This window comes from Thunnus maccoyii, chromosome 2, assembly GCF_910596095.1.
Source record: "Thunnus maccoyii chromosome 2, fThuMac1.1, whole genome shotgun sequence".
NCBI lineage: Eukaryota > Metazoa > Chordata > Actinopteri > Scombriformes > Scombridae > Thunnus > Thunnus maccoyii.
In genome coordinates this window covers 17,332,764-17,348,498 of record NC_056534.1, presented here as the reverse complement: position 1 = coordinate 17,348,498, position 15,735 = coordinate 17,332,764, and the positions used below count along the sequence as shown (strand labels likewise).

Genomic DNA, 15,735 nt, shown 5'->3' with positions numbered 1-15,735 from the left:
CCAGAACACATGTTCCTGGCAACAGTTACATAACTGAAAGCCAAGCTCAAATTCAATACTTTTTAGCAACAAACTTGGAGCTTTATGTAGAGACAAACAGAGTTCAATCAACAGCTATTCCATTGGAAAACTCTAAGCGACACTCTACAGCTGCTCACTCATGGCTGCAGGGGGAAACAGACAGCAGAGTCCTCTGTACCACATAAAGTTCACAGTTATAGATTGAAATGAAAACTATGACATACTTACATACTTACAATCGCCATGACATATTTTCAGAATATCTCTATTGTGAGATGGTAATACCTTTTTAGAATATATTCTAATAGAGTATCTCCAAGCAGAACTGATTAATTTCATTATCAATCATTTGAACTGTGGGAGCGAGACCTTACCAAAACAGCAGTGCACTGATTGTGTTTAAATGCTAATCTCAATCAGAGCTGAATGTTTGGCTGAAGAGGAAAGAACAGTTACTTCATTTACTAATGCAGAGGAACCTTGATTGGATTAGGGGAAAACTTGACTGTATCGCTCCGAGGGAGAGTGCCTGGAATATAGACCTATAATACATGATGAGCGTTGTTCACCTCATATGTGGTTAAGGCTGCTCCCGAATATTTTATATAATCAGTATTACCCACTAAGGTGATATATAGAATAATCTCCATATTCGTGCAGTCATTTTCTGCATGTTCAGCCTTGATACAATGCTTCTACGTTTAAATTTAGCAAACACCCATGCACTGTTTGTATGTACAGTGTATTATGCATGTGTTTAAAATTCCTTACATGCATATGTATGTTTGTGTTCTTCTGTATGCACGTCTGTGAAAAAGCCCTTCAAGAGAACTCCTCAGGTTGAGCATTTGGGCTGCCTCCATTTTGCATTTTCAGACTGCCACCGTTGCATCCAGTGATCTCTGTGTGGCGAGACGTGACGTAGCTTTTCTGTCTGGCAGACAGGGAGGGCTTACTTCCAGAGCCACTGCTGGCACTCCCATCGCCCTCGGCTGGGTCGTAAACCACAACCATGGTGGTATCCATTCGTGACAGTGTGTACATACTGCTCTGGCGTGTTGGGTGCAGCCGCGTGGAGCGGAGTTCCAACTCATCATAGCTGGACACCTTGATAAATGGGCACCAACGAAATGCACGCTTGAAGCCAGCCCGGAACCTGATGCCACATCACAAGGGAGAGAAGAGAAGAGATGGTAAACACAGGGTAGGTGGTTGTTTGGGAAGTGAATAGAGAATAAAATGTGCAAGATAAATATAAGTACATCTGTGGGTATTTTATTAGTAGTCCTTAAATGTGATGTATCATGGACATTTCCAGGTCTATATTCTGGGGTTCTACTGGAATATCTTTGCATGATTCACAGTTCAAAAAACTCCTTTTTTTATCTTATACTGGCCCTTTATGTAGCCCCACTGAAACAGGCTGTTTTAGCTAGTGTCCCTTTAAGGGGGCACTCTGTTCTTATTGGTTAGTTCCCAGAAGCTTCCCCTTGGCCGACTTCTGGTGGCTACGTAAACAAACGTAGGATTTCACTTCTTTTTCACGTTCTTTACTCAAAATGGAAACTTCTTAAATACATCTGTAAATGTTCGAGCTTGAATCTGATCCAAAATATGTGAGTGGACAATGCAAACAGCCCATGGAACAACCTAAGCAACAACCTTAGCAACCGTTTGTGGGTGTGCACATGAACAATCTGACATCATCACGAGGAGAAACTAGAGGTACCACTGCAAATAGTGCTTTGTTTGAGCAGGCTGAAGCCCTTGCTTTTAACTTTCAGGGAGCATTTATACATATGTACACCTCAAGTTTCAGACTGCTGAACATGTTTAACATTGACATCTAACATTATAACAGTATAAAAATAGCAGAAAATCACAAAAAGCATAAAATGGCCCCTTTAAATAATTATGTATGTTGTGATAAATGATTACTGAGTGATTCCTGCTTGTTTCCAAGAAGCAGCACATATTGTGTACAGTGTTGTACCAATGGTTGGTTCTTCAGCTACTGGCAGAGCTCATATTCAGGTATCCCTGAAGCTTTTAAAAAGGCAGCAAGTGATGAATGTCTAAATGTTTGTGCAGTGATGAAAAAGAGGTCAACTGGTGTGGAAGTGCAGTATTTACAGTGAGAGTACTCAACAGTAAACAGACAGCACTTGTCATACTGCCTGTGGATCATTTTCTGAATGGATGGAGATCATATTCATTGGTACATCAAACAGCTTAAGGTACTTGAGAGAGGCGTTATCGTTTTTGAGAATGAAATCCATTTATCTGAGTGGACTGGGTGATGTCAAAGATTCACTACTAAGGATGTCCGCTTTCTCAATGAATTGATTAAAAAAAACCCATTAACTGTCATATCTACAAGTTGTGAAGATAAGCATCTAATCATTTGAGAGACTACATTTTTATTAGACCAAAACACCCTGAACTACACATATAAAGTATTAATTTACTATAAGAAATTAGAGGGAAACTTGGAGTGAATTAAACACAAGAATGTGACAAAACATGCAACACATCCTGATAAACTGATGGCTAGATATGATAAGTGATTTTTTTTTCTCTACCATTAGGATATAATGATGTAAGCTACAGTTATTCTTCCAGAGTCCGTAATTAATGAAGCCATGCCTAATGTTCATCCTCTATCAAAACAATAAAACAATGTAATGGTATATAATTTCATTCACTGATGCACGATAACAGTAAGATCAAGTACACTTCCGACATTTTTTCGTCTCATTTAGTAATAATGTTAAAGGAGCAACTTTCAGTTGTGACGTTTAATTTTACTTAGATTATCAACCACATCTTTTACCCACCTGCTGTTGAGACAGCAGTAGATGATGGGGTTGTACATGGTGGAGCTCATGGCCAGCCACAGCACTGACAGGTAAACTTGCTGGATGTATTTCCACTTGCTCAGAAGCTTATTGAGGCCCGTCACAATGAAGTAGACGTGATAGGGCAGCCAGCAGAGGGCAAAGGTCACCACTACGATGATCATCATCTTCACAACCTGCAAGAGACAGAGTGAGTGATGGAAAACATTCACAGGCTGTCACTGTAGGATTGTGTAAGCCAGAGGAAATTATATAGGCAAGAAAAACCCACTTTCAGTCTCTGTGATTAATATTTGATAGGGAAATGTGGTACATCTAATTTCAGTCCATTTCTGAATTACAGCATTTTGGTAGCACCTGACACTGCAGACGACAGATGGATACATTGCTGTAAGACTGCAAGCAGGACAGTATGTTCCAGTTTCGCTGATCTGATCTTAGTCCACATCTGGTCTAAATGCATTGGAAAACTTTTTCACATGGACACGTCCAGACTTGGACTGGCAATCTGGCAATTCTAGAAAATTCCAGATGGGCCAGCCCACCAGCAATGTGAAGAAAAAAATTGTGGGAAAAAAAATTCAACCTGCAGGCAGAGGCCCACTTCATGTTGGAACATCCATCTTTTTGGGGGTAACAAGGTCCTAATTGTCAATAGGCTACCTATGCTGTAAGGCAGGTACAGGAAATGCTACCGTTGTCCTCCCCCCACCCATTCAAGTGGATGTGTCAATCCATGTAATGGCAGAGGTCAAGAGGGAAATAATCAAATCAAGACAGAAAGAGTGGAGTTTGAATTGAAAACAATGCTGGCCTGTACAAATGGATAAAGGTCCCAAAAAGTGAAAAGGTGGATCGGAAAAGGTAAGAGAAAAGAAAAAAAAATCTTGTGGCTGATGCTGCAAAATGTTTTAAGTTGACAGAAAATATCGATGCCACTGCCATGCAAAATCCTGTTAACGTTAGCAATGCCGAGCTGCAGTGATAACATTGAAAGTCCACTGCTGCAAGAAGAGGAGGCCGCTGCAAAGGAAGAGTGAAAGGTGCATGACAACCTCCAACAGGTGTTACTGCTAACGTAAGCTCATGTAGTGACAGTGTTAACAGCGGAGCTCCGAACCCGACCCTCTCCTTTACACACATGACATGCGAGCACAGTTTTTCAATTTTAAAATTCATCAAGAATAGATTATAGAGCACTACATCTTGAAGCATTCATGCTTATGGCTACAGAAAAAGACATACTTTTGGCTTTGGACACTGATGGAATAATCGATAAGACGGCAGAGAACAGCGCACTGATGAGATGTCTTCTCACCACCTATAGAAGGACATGCTATTCTATTTGTTGCTTAAGGCTGCTGTGCTATGCTGTTTTTTTAAATGATGTCAGCTGATTAGTCACTCTAGGTCCGTTCCAATAGGATGCAGCCATGACAAAAAAATTGAAAACAATGTTGGATGATTGACTATAAATAGCTCTCACATATCCAAATCATCATAGGTTTCACATCATGGAGAAGTTTTGGCTATTTTGTTTCATGATGACAGCTTTGCATTTTGTCATAGACTACATTCATGACATTTGATTATGTCATTTTTGTTTTATTTGTGAAGTTATGGATTGTACCATAAGTGCTTTGAGAGCTGAGTAAAATGAAAAAAATCTTAAATGTGCCTCTTGGGGTGCTGACTTTTCCTGTAGGCTATTTCTTGGCTATTTATATATTTATTACATTATTTTATGAAACCCTGTAAGTACACCTGTTGTTAGGGTGTCAACTTGATTGACCAATTGCTTGGCCTATATGTTATAAATAGCCTGATACTGCTTTACGCAACTCATAAGTGCATATGTTGGGGAAAAATGGAGCCAGTCCAGACGAAAACTGCCAGGGCCAAATTTTGTTCCCAGTCATGACCCTGGACACATCTGCCAGGAAACATTCAAGTATCATACCACCGAGGAGAAATAAAGAGGGATGATCTAGTTAACTGTATCTGTTTAGGTAAAATTCAGGGAAAACCTGGATTTTCTGACCAAAGAACAGGGCTCACAGAAAAGATCTATCTATCTATCTATCTATCTATCTATCTATCTATCTATCTATCTATCTATCTATCTATCTATCTATCTATCTATTTTTTTTATCTACTTTCTTTCTTGCTTTCTTGCTTTTTCTCTTTCAACTGAATGAGGTGCTGTGGACTGTCTCTGGGTGGTAACTGGAAACACACTACTGTGTGGCTCTTCAGAGGTAGGCTGGAGAGGCATGCTCCCAGAGACAAAACAGACATCATTGAGTCCCTCCTGAAATCTAAACAGAAATCCTGGCATCCCTTTTCTGAGTGAATGTTTCAAAGACGTTTATGGCATAAAACACACCATGTAAACTGACTAAACGGCTGCTAAAGAGGGCAGACGAAGTCAGTCAGTATTTTTGTTTGATGACAATGTGGACGTTAAATGAAGAATGAAGGCTCTGATTCTCTAAAGAAGACATGGATCGGCCTTGAAAATAATGTGAGCAGACTAAATGAAAGACTGAAATGAAAATTTCATGTGCATAGCTCAGGTATTACGAGGGGAAATCTTCCCCACAACTAATTGCAGAAGACTTGCTAAAGTGCATAATATTTAGGACACATCCTGTAATTCATGTAATTTTAATTTAGCAATAACCAGCTTGGTCATAAAGTTTTCAACTTAACTCAACTTTAAAAGCGCAAATACAATTGGAAATGGTTGTGGATTCATTGCACATAACATATGCTTCTTATAGTAAAATATATCCCCATAAAAAGAACAAAATAACAATGTGGTATTCTACTATCTGACTTCCCTACCCTGACTTAACACACAAGTCTTTAAAAACTTAAATAAAAAGGCTAAGTAATTTAATAAAACAGTAAACTATAATGCACATGTTTATGATTATGGAGCATGTCACCCATCATGGTGTGGCTTACTGATGTGTTTTAAAGCATTTTATGGCAACAATGAAGGTCAATAGCACAAAGTAAGAAGTTAGGCTTTGTTCACAATAAGAGAATATAGCATTTTAGTCCAGAGTATTGCCAAACTTATCCTAACATACGTGTTATCTAAGAATTACTGGTGATAATCTGCTGTATGTGCAACAAACAAAACTCAGTGTTGGAAGTCTTGTAAAATGTGTTTTATTGCTCTTTTTTAATGGCTAAACTATCCCATCATTATGAAACAGATCTAGTTTCTTAATAATGTCAGATAAACACATATATCAAATAAACTCGAGGAGGAAAAACAAACTTGCTCAGTGCTCCTCAGTCTTGTTTAAATGGTCCATATATGGACCGCCAGAGAACTCAACGCAATTCATATAACTTACCATATGTATACACACTGGATATTTTATATGAGGCTGGCCTCTGAAACATTTGAAGTATGTGCCTGCTTTAACACAGCCTCTTCTGGCAACACATTGTTGTGGCTTGTAGATTTGGAGCTATACATACTGTACAAGAAGATGTGAAATTACAGGCAAACAGCTGTGAAAAAAAGAACACATGAACATGAACATGTCATTCCTCACTCCAGACGTTGGTGTCTTGATCAATAAGAGGACAATCAGAAACAACAAATGTTATGCCTGCTCTATCAGCCAATCACTGACATTTTAAAAAGTCTAAAATGTAACAAGTACCTTTTCTTCAAGAAACATTCAGTGGTAATGAAGACATTGTGCATGAGGCAACTAGAGTATTAGAGTATTTTTGAAAATGCCAAAAGCATAACTAATACATGCATCATTCCCTATAGTTTCTTCAAAATCCAGTCAGTGGGGGCCAAGAGTTTGTGTGTGATAAAGACAGTCTGTTTAGTGCCATAAATAATATTGAGAGTATATCCTGTGAGGTACTGGGGGTTTAGGCGAGCTTAGGTGGTGGTTAATATAAACATTACTAGACGCTCTTCAGGGCTTTGAACACATCCAAGAAAACGCTGAGATGTAGAGAAGTTCTGCCCCCAGTTATTCATCATCGGGGATAGCAAGAATGTCAAAGCGCATATTTTAAGCATGTCTCTTTCTTAGATTATGTAATATTGTTGATGGTATGTTGAACTGTTTTGAACTGAACTGAGCATGTGTGGAGATTTAGAAACCATTATTGGTACATTTCTTTCTGTAAAAAATACAAGCAAGCATTTGTTTGAACATGAGTTAATCTACAGACTTCTTCAGTTTGCTATTTAAAATGTCAGCTGTTGTCTGGTTAAACTGTTTAAGTATGAGAATTGTAGAAAACCTGACCAGTGCACACAAATGTAGTATTTATAAATAACATGTTGGTTAGTTCATGATAATCAGCTCTGTTTACAATTCTTATAGCTCTCTTCTGTAGCATAAGAATTGGATTATTGTATTTATTGTATGTGTATTGTATGTGTTTCCCCAAACCTCCACTAAGTAGGTAATGTATGGAAATATAAAAGAAATGTACAAAATATTTAATGAATTTAGATTGAGAATGTCTTTTATTTGTGCAATTTTGCAATGGCCTTCGACATTTTTGTCTTGACATGATTTATATGTTTCAATATCCAAATTTAGTTTTATTTAAATTTAATGACAACTTGTTAATATCAAACCATTCCTTTGTGTTTGTAATTGTCATATAAGGTGGTAAAAGTAGACAGAAATTCATCATAAGCTTTGTTTGGATCATTATTTGAATAAACCTCATTCCAGCTTTGCTTCCCTAAGTCCTCCTTAAGAGCCCCTATAGCTTCTGGTGTTCTGTGTCAAATCAATTTAGAAGTATAGGAATTTCTATGAGTTTTAATCTCAAAAAAAGTTCTGTAAGGTTGCAAAAACTGGAAGGTCGTCACTTATGTCATTAAGAAGCAGTCCACTACTCTACTCCCAGTTTCATTGATAAAAATGTTATCTATTAATGTAGCACTGTCACTTATTATTCTAGTTGGTTTTAAGATAGTAGGAAAAAGACTTATACTGCACATTGTATCAATAAAGGCTCTCTTTTTGTGTTCATTTGGGTTCAACAAATCTACGTTAAAATGCCCCCATATGAGACCATCTTTTTGTCATTCATCTCATCATACATATCAACCATCTTATCATTGAATGTGTCAAGACAGGATCCTGGTGTTCTACATACACAGCTTATAATTATATTCTTAGATTTCTCCACATTTATTTCTACAGTAACATGTTCTATGATATCTTCTATTGTTGTTGACATTCTTTATACTATTTTTCATTTGAAGTCATTGTTCACAAACAGGGCAACTCCTCCTCCCTTTTTGTTCTTTCTATTGATAGTAAATACCTTGTAGCCCTCACGTTCAACATCAGCTTCTTTCTCTTTACTGAGCCAAGTCTCTGATACAGCAATTACATTAAACATGGTGAATTGTCTCAAATAGTTCTTAATTTTTTTTAGAAAATAGCTATAAAGACTTATACTGTTGAAGTGTATTATTGATAAGGTACTGTCCATAATTATATTGCTTTTGAATTGTTCATCAGTATAATACTCACAGTTGCAGTTGACGTTATTGTGGAAGTGATTCTCAGGATCAATGTCATTCTCAATTTCATACACTTTGTGTTCTCTAAAGTCAAATTTTTCAAGTGCAGCTTTTCGTAGTTCTCATGTCCAGGTAAATTGTTACCTACACTGTCTGATGATCCCATTTCTCCAAACTCATCATCATCCATGTCTTTGAATGGAAAAGGAATAATCCTTGTCTGGTCTTATTGTAGCAGTCATAGTCTATTCAAGTATTTCCACACACAAATACTCTTGTCTTGGCCATTTAAATTATTCCACACACAGTTCATGTTCAGTGTCTGCTGTATATGTACATCAGCATCACTGTCTATTGATGACTCCTGTTCCACGAGAGAGAACAAATTGTATGTCATCATCTGTACGGATCTAGGTCTTTTAGTTCTCTTACCAAAACCTCTTTTGCGGTGTCAGGAGATCCATTCAGCTGAATCATCACTTTGAAATTTCTTGTCCAAGTGGCTTGTATTTTGCTTTGCTTCTGCAGAATATGTGCCTGCCTGCCTGGCAACGTCAGCACTCTTTTTGGTGAGGTGTTCATTCAGATACACTCCTGTCCCCGTCAGCTTCCTAGCCTGTCTTAATGGCTCAATCTTGCTCTTTTGAATTACAAAATGAACTATAATAGCTAGTTTTACTCTGCTGTCCTTTCGGGGAAATGTTCCAGTGTTTGTAACTCATTTGTGGGGGCATCCTCACCTTTGTCTGTGACTGACACTGCCCTGGCATATGTTTGGTGCTTAGTCTCCAGTCCGGTTAAAATCAAGTTTTCCATTCATGTGTATTGTTCTATATCATTGATTCTTTTCTGCAAGTCTTCAATCTTCTTTTCCTTTTCCTTGATAAACATTTAAGGTGTTGCATCGCATCCATTGGTTCCATAAGTTTGGTTTGTTATTTGGTGACTTTACTTATCTTCTCCGACACAAAGCTCAAGGATTTCCTGATTTCCTTCATTTCTTCTTCCATCACGGAGCTGTTTTGTTGTTTCGTCCTTGGTGGAATTTTTCTTTTTGTACTCTGTACTCTGGTCTTGTTCTTTATGCACTATGTTCTTACACAGTGAACTGCCTCAGTGTGTCTTGTACCAATAAAATTCACTGTGAGGTCAAGGAGATTAGTTTAGTAAAAAGAGCGGAAGCAAATCTGAGTATTTCTTGGAGAAAATTCATTCATTACAACAAATTGTGTGAAAACGCAGTGCTGTTTTCTGTCTGAATCCTTGTTAATGCATGAGCAGTGTGAAAATATGGCTGTTAAGATCATACTGAGCATATAGATGGAAAGTGGAGAAACAGATTTTTATTACAGGAGCTTTTAACAAGTTTTTAAGACTTTATATTGTTGTGAAAACTTGTCATTATTGGTATCCATTTCTAAGATCAATTTAAGCATACATTAATTTAAAATGACTACAGCCTCTGTTTAGAGAATCAAGCCACTTTTATAACCACCTTTCAAGCCTAGAGGAGCACACCGTTTTATACTCAAAAGACGTAGTTGGGGTCTTTAAGGAAGACAGTAAATTACTGCTGTAACATTATGACACATCAGTACAGCTATCATTAAAAAGTATGTAAATTATCTTTTTTTTTTTTAAACATTTCACTTGGCAGTCTTTTAATATTTCTACCTATGCTTTAACAGAGTGGCTAGTCTGTTTTGTGCTGTGATCAAAATTGAAGCCCGAGAAGGTAAATAATTCCCTCTACGTTTGAAAGTGTTTATGTTCCTGATGGGGATGTTGTTCTCTAGAGGTCAAGGGAGAGAAGAAAGGTCCTACTATTGAGGGAACCATAGGATTGCACATCACGTATCTACAACATGCATCAATGGTCTGCCTGTGAAAAGTAATGCAACTGTGAGCAAAAGAAAAAGACCTCTTAGAGGTTTTCATTTCATTATAGCACACTGCTAGGTTTTAAGGTTACTGTAATGTTACAAAATATTTTTTTCTCAGGGCTGAGGTCACGTTCTAGGCTGCTGGAGGACAGAATTGCATTGATTGCAAAGTTGACAACTGCAAGATACAAGACTTTTGATTTTTCTGTTAGAATGTGGTACAGTTTGTCCGTCGGAAATTCTGCAAACATTGCAAACATCTGCAAGCGTTCATTTAAAATTTTCATTTAAAAGATATAACCACACATATAAAGTCTCTGATGGTGGTCCTGTTTAGGTTGAATATGAAAATCCAACACAAATGCGCTCAGACAGAGCAGATAGAATAAGAGAGGAGTGAAGAACAAGTATAGGACATTTGCATACAGTACAGCAGACCTCAAAGAGAGCATGTCTTATCTCTTTTTGCCACTTTGATATTTCATGTTTGCTAAACTACAAAGACCAGCGGGACAAAAATGCACAAAGAGAAAAAAGGTCAGATAATAAGAATAATATTGGTAATAACAGTACCGTGCCCGAGCGTTCTGTAAAGCAGGATTACTGGTGCTATTGTGCTGAGATACAGACTGTAACAGGACGTCAAAGAACCATGAATACTTTTTTGATGTTTATTCTGAGGTATGTGGAGACTGGTGTTCTCATAATGGCAGATGATCCCATATAGGAACAGTAATATATAGTCAATTCTGGAGAGAAATAATAAAAAAAGTCATGCTATATGCAGTTAACTTGTCACAACCCTGTCTCCTAGAAATTACATTCATATACTACTAAATTACAACAGCAAATATGTTTTGCCAGAAACGTAATGCTGGCTGAATTATGTTTTTTTTTCAACATAATGAAAAATTTTGTTAATTTATGTATTTGGCAAGTAGCAAAAATGTTGATACTGAATGTATGACTGAAACATTCAGAGACAATTTTGCTTTTTTTTCTGCCCAAAATATCTGATATTGCAGTACAATATCCGCTAGTAGAAACTACAGCATCATTAAACTTTTATATTTATCTTCAGGCAAAGCAGCCCTTGGTTAAGGTTAGGGAAAGATTGTGGTCTTGGTTTAATACCGATAAAAGTGACTTGAAGGGTTAGGATTTGGGTTTATTAACATTTAAACAAAACAATGATCTTTCACTGTCACGGAAGATCTCTGAAGCTTTGGATTTCTTCACATGTTGAAGACATGTTTAGCTTTTCCAAAACCAAAAACACAGGAGCAAAATTGTAAGACTGGATTAAACAGTGTGTCTACCTTCTCTATCGTAAGCTGGAAACATTTGCATGCCCGGCTAACTTAGTGCCTAAACAGTAGTAACCTTACATTGCACCCAAGGCTAGGGATCATTTAGTGAGGTTATGGGTAATGTTATAGCACAAGCTCCATTCAGCACTAGTAGATCCATTATCAGAGTTTAGGACGATGTTAGAGGCTCTGTCCTGCTCTCTATTGGATTTGTGGAAGTTTACACTCCAGCAACCACAGCTAAATTAGCTTTCATGGCACCATGTTTTCCAAACTCAGCAGTCAGTCCTCATCCTCAAAGTCTTTTCTCTTCTTAAAGTGACATTTTTTGGCAATACAAACAATGAAGCATAAATCTAACATCTGTGCTGCTAGTTCAAGTATGCTTATCTATAGTAATCATCCAAACAGGGTTATGTTAAAATGACATAACAGCGTGATTATACATTCTTCCTTAAAACACATTCCTTATTCAGATGGTTCACAACGAAGCTTGTTCAGTCACTTTAGACTATTTCCAACCAATAGATTGCACATTTAAAACACTACATTGATATTTAAACTTCAATCTCTGATTTTCTTTTTTCCCAATCTAACTCACTTCATCGCCAAAGCAGATAAGGCTCCTTGGCAGCTTTAATGCTACGTGACCTGGAGCAGTTAGCTGGTCTGTTTATGTATTAAGGAAGTAGCAGACACTTTCCTATTGTAAACAAAGTGTTTTATTTTTTGCCCTTGCAGTGAAACATTTGCATTCATGCTAGTGGTTCACAGCAAACTCCACACTAATGATAAATGCAAAGAAGAGCTTCTCCACAGCTAACAGCTGCTCCTTGCAGTGAATCTGTAGAATGCTAAATGTGAATGAGTAAGTGTGTGAGAGTCTGAGTGAATTACTCTCCAGTTCCATCATTTTTAACAAGATGACTTTTATGAACTTGTCAGTTTTCTCATAATGAAACAAGAGGGCAGCGGGCAAGGTGCTGGCTAGGGTAGAATATCTCTCTGAAAAATTATTGAATAATTGCATCTATGTCTTATTATTGGACATGGCAAACATTCACAGGTTTTCCTTTCTTGTTAGAAGATACAAGCAAATATTCCTCTACCAGAAGAGACTATTGGAAGCAATTGGCTGAGCCCAGCAGTTACTATCTAAGTCCTTTCATCAGGGCTGAGAGTGGGATCTCAAGTGTTTGTCCCACCTCTTAAATACAGATGGTCAATCTAAACCAAACTGCCCCGTAGAAACATGTCTGTGTAATCTAAATGCTATTTCATGTCAATTCTACAACATGGAAAAGGAGGGCAAGAAGGAGAAGGGCATTTTCTCACTAAATGTCAAGGTGCAAACTGGATTGCAACAATTTACTTGTTCCCTCATTGGTAGGAAATTTGCTATAGGCAGAAAATGCTGATGAGGTATGATGATGCAGATGATGTATCACTATCCGTGAGCAATGATCAGTGAAAATCAGTCTCAGCTGATAATGTGAATGTAACAGTTCATAACAAGTCGGTTCAACCCTTTCTGAGAGAAATTATGTGTATATTCTACTACAATAAGGTTTCAAGGAAAACCTAAGTCCTGCTTGGTTATGTTCAGTGATGTTGTTTTGGAAGTGCTACATTTTTCAAGGTCACGCCATTATAAAGTGAAGCTAATATTGCTTCAAAGTAACATAATTACAAAGCCAAATGAGAAGAATGAAATAATGAAAATTTAAAACACCTGCAGTGGTAAAAACTTTTACTAACTCACTGTGCTGTTATCACAGTATTTCACATCTAAATTCAAATGAGCAGTGGGAAACAAATGTCAGTATGAGGAAAACATATTAGTTTGATGCTGATTTGCTTTTGAAAAAAAAATGTAATGAAACTAAAATGTTAATGAGCTTTTTAATGCATAAAATTGATATTCTGAGTCAGATTGTAACCAACCAGTCTCGAAGCTTACCCTGCCACCAGATTTATGTTCCTTCATTAATCCTGTAAATGACTATATCCATTAGTTAGCTTGAAGCCAGAGTGAGTCCCACCAACAATTTAGAACATGATACGATAAGGACGAACCTCAGCAACTTACATTTCTGAATGCCACTGAGTGATTAAACAGGAGAGAAACTGGGTCAGTAAAAAAAGATAAAAGAAATACAAAAAGAAGAACAAGAGTGAGTCTGCGTCATAAAACAATTTCAAAATACTCAATGCAACCCTATTTCAAATGACCTTTATATACTACTAATGTGTGACAGAAAATATGTTTTGAAATGATTGTAAATCTGCTCATCTTATTTATCAATACAATAAGGATTTTTACATTTAATTTCTTTTCAAAGTCAAGATACACCTGTTCAACTACTCTTGGCAATGGGCACAGAGTTAATCATTTGCAAACAAAATTCAAAACACAGTCCGTATCCATTTATTCAAACATTTATAGCCTCAGGTACGTCACTGGAGTCCATCTTTGTAGAAAATGCAGTTATGCTGTCAAATGTTCCACTGTGTAGAAGGAAACATTTTTAATTGAAGTATTTGTAAAGTTGCAAAATGTCACTGCAAAATACACATTTTGTTTGTGTTACCTACAATATCTGCTTGTAGCAACTAAAGCATGATCAGCTCTGACTTGGATCATGAGAAAGAACATGTTTACTTCTTCAGTATTTAACCAAAACACCAAATCAATCACTAAACCATTCCCTAAACTTAACCAAAGTGCTTTTGTTGCCTAAACCTATAACCACACACAGGAAGCATGATGTTTAACCTGGTCTCGGGTGTAAAAGTCAAAGTGCTTGCCCAACCACCACCAAGACTGTAACTTCCTTGACTGGAAAAATTTTTGCTGGTGAACACAGTTTGGGTAGAAATGATATTTCCTTGAAAAGGAAAGAAATCTGGGAAAAAAATCAGTAGTACATAGATTTTATTTTCAGGAGATAGGATTGCCCATTGAACAAAGGTGCTCTTTGGAGTCAGTGGGTACAAGCAATTGAAGTTAGTAGAGTTACTAAAAAGGCTTTATTCAAGCATGATGTGTGCCTAAATGTTTCAGAAGGAGCTTTTGTCAAGATGTGAGAAAAAGACAGAGATTCAATTTTTGTCTTATACAATCACTGGTGAGAAGAAAGAGTACAAGAGGTTACGTGACTGTAGCCACAGTAGTTCAGACGTGCACTCTCAAGAGAAGGCAGCCAACTCCTATTGTATTATAGTGTGGCTTTTTGACTGACCCTTAAAACTGCTTCTACTGTGAATTTCATTATGGGACTAGCTAAGGCACTTGCCTGTGAACACCTACGCTTGTCTCTCTCAGGACAGACGGGCCTATTGGCACCTGGCAGGTCGGGATTAGAATAGTCCCATTATCGCTGGAGGTTAGATGGAGCCAGCGTGACCCTCAGATACACTGCGGCTTAACACAGTTGTACTTCATTTCAGGAAAAAAATGATCTTGTAGAGGTAATCCATCCCAATCCTTACTTCCACATACACAGAGACACACTTGCACACAGTACTTTATCTTCAGACAGAAAGGCAAATGGATGATTGAATGCAGATTGTCTTGAAGAGAATGTCAGAATGTTGAAATGTCAGTCTGAAGTGCAGCCTTAATGACCTGTCATGAGACAGGTCATTAATGCTGCTACTTCAGACTGACATTTTGAATGCGCAGCCACAGGCATGAGCTTAAAATGGAGCACCTGTGGTGTGGTGATTGCGGCAGAATGGATTAACTCAAAACAATGGACTGGCGAATCTTTCTTTCAATGAAGATGATGAGAAATGATAGAAAGATGGAGCATTTTATTGCTTAATATCACCTCACAGACCTGTGATGGCTGCACAGGAAATCTGTTCATAAAGTAAAACACTAGAAAATACTTGAAAGATCTATTGAGAAATGATAACGCTCTTCATGGGTTATTTTTGTACAAAATTGCCACTTTAGGCTTCATTACTTCAGTTCATCCATTCATTACATATAAGGGACCTTTGAGAATTTATGTAATCATACTGTCAACAGGAAATGAATTACTGCGTCAGTCTCTTTAGTAGCTTACAGTTGTTTCAAGGGTACAGATGCAACTGTCACTTCTCAACACAACATCATAGAA

The 15,735-nt window shown here is 37.4% G+C and overlaps 1 protein-coding gene across 1 annotated transcript in view; it reads right to left on the bottom strand.

Annotated features, from left to right (window-relative positions):
• Nucleotides 1–207: 207 nt before the first annotated feature.
• tacr3a (tachykinin receptor 3a) overlaps nt 208–15,735 on the bottom strand; it is a 30,517-nt gene continuing 14,989 nt past the window's right edge. The window contains exons 4-5 of the mRNA XM_042388768.1: nt 2,859–3,055; nt 208–1,177 (exon numbers count right to left, since the gene is read on the bottom strand). Of these exons, the coding sequence (XP_042244702.1) occupies nt 844–1,177; nt 2,859–3,055 (531 nt within the window). The 3' untranslated portion in view covers nt 208–843. The remainder of the gene's footprint in view (nt 1,178–2,858; nt 3,056–15,735) is intronic.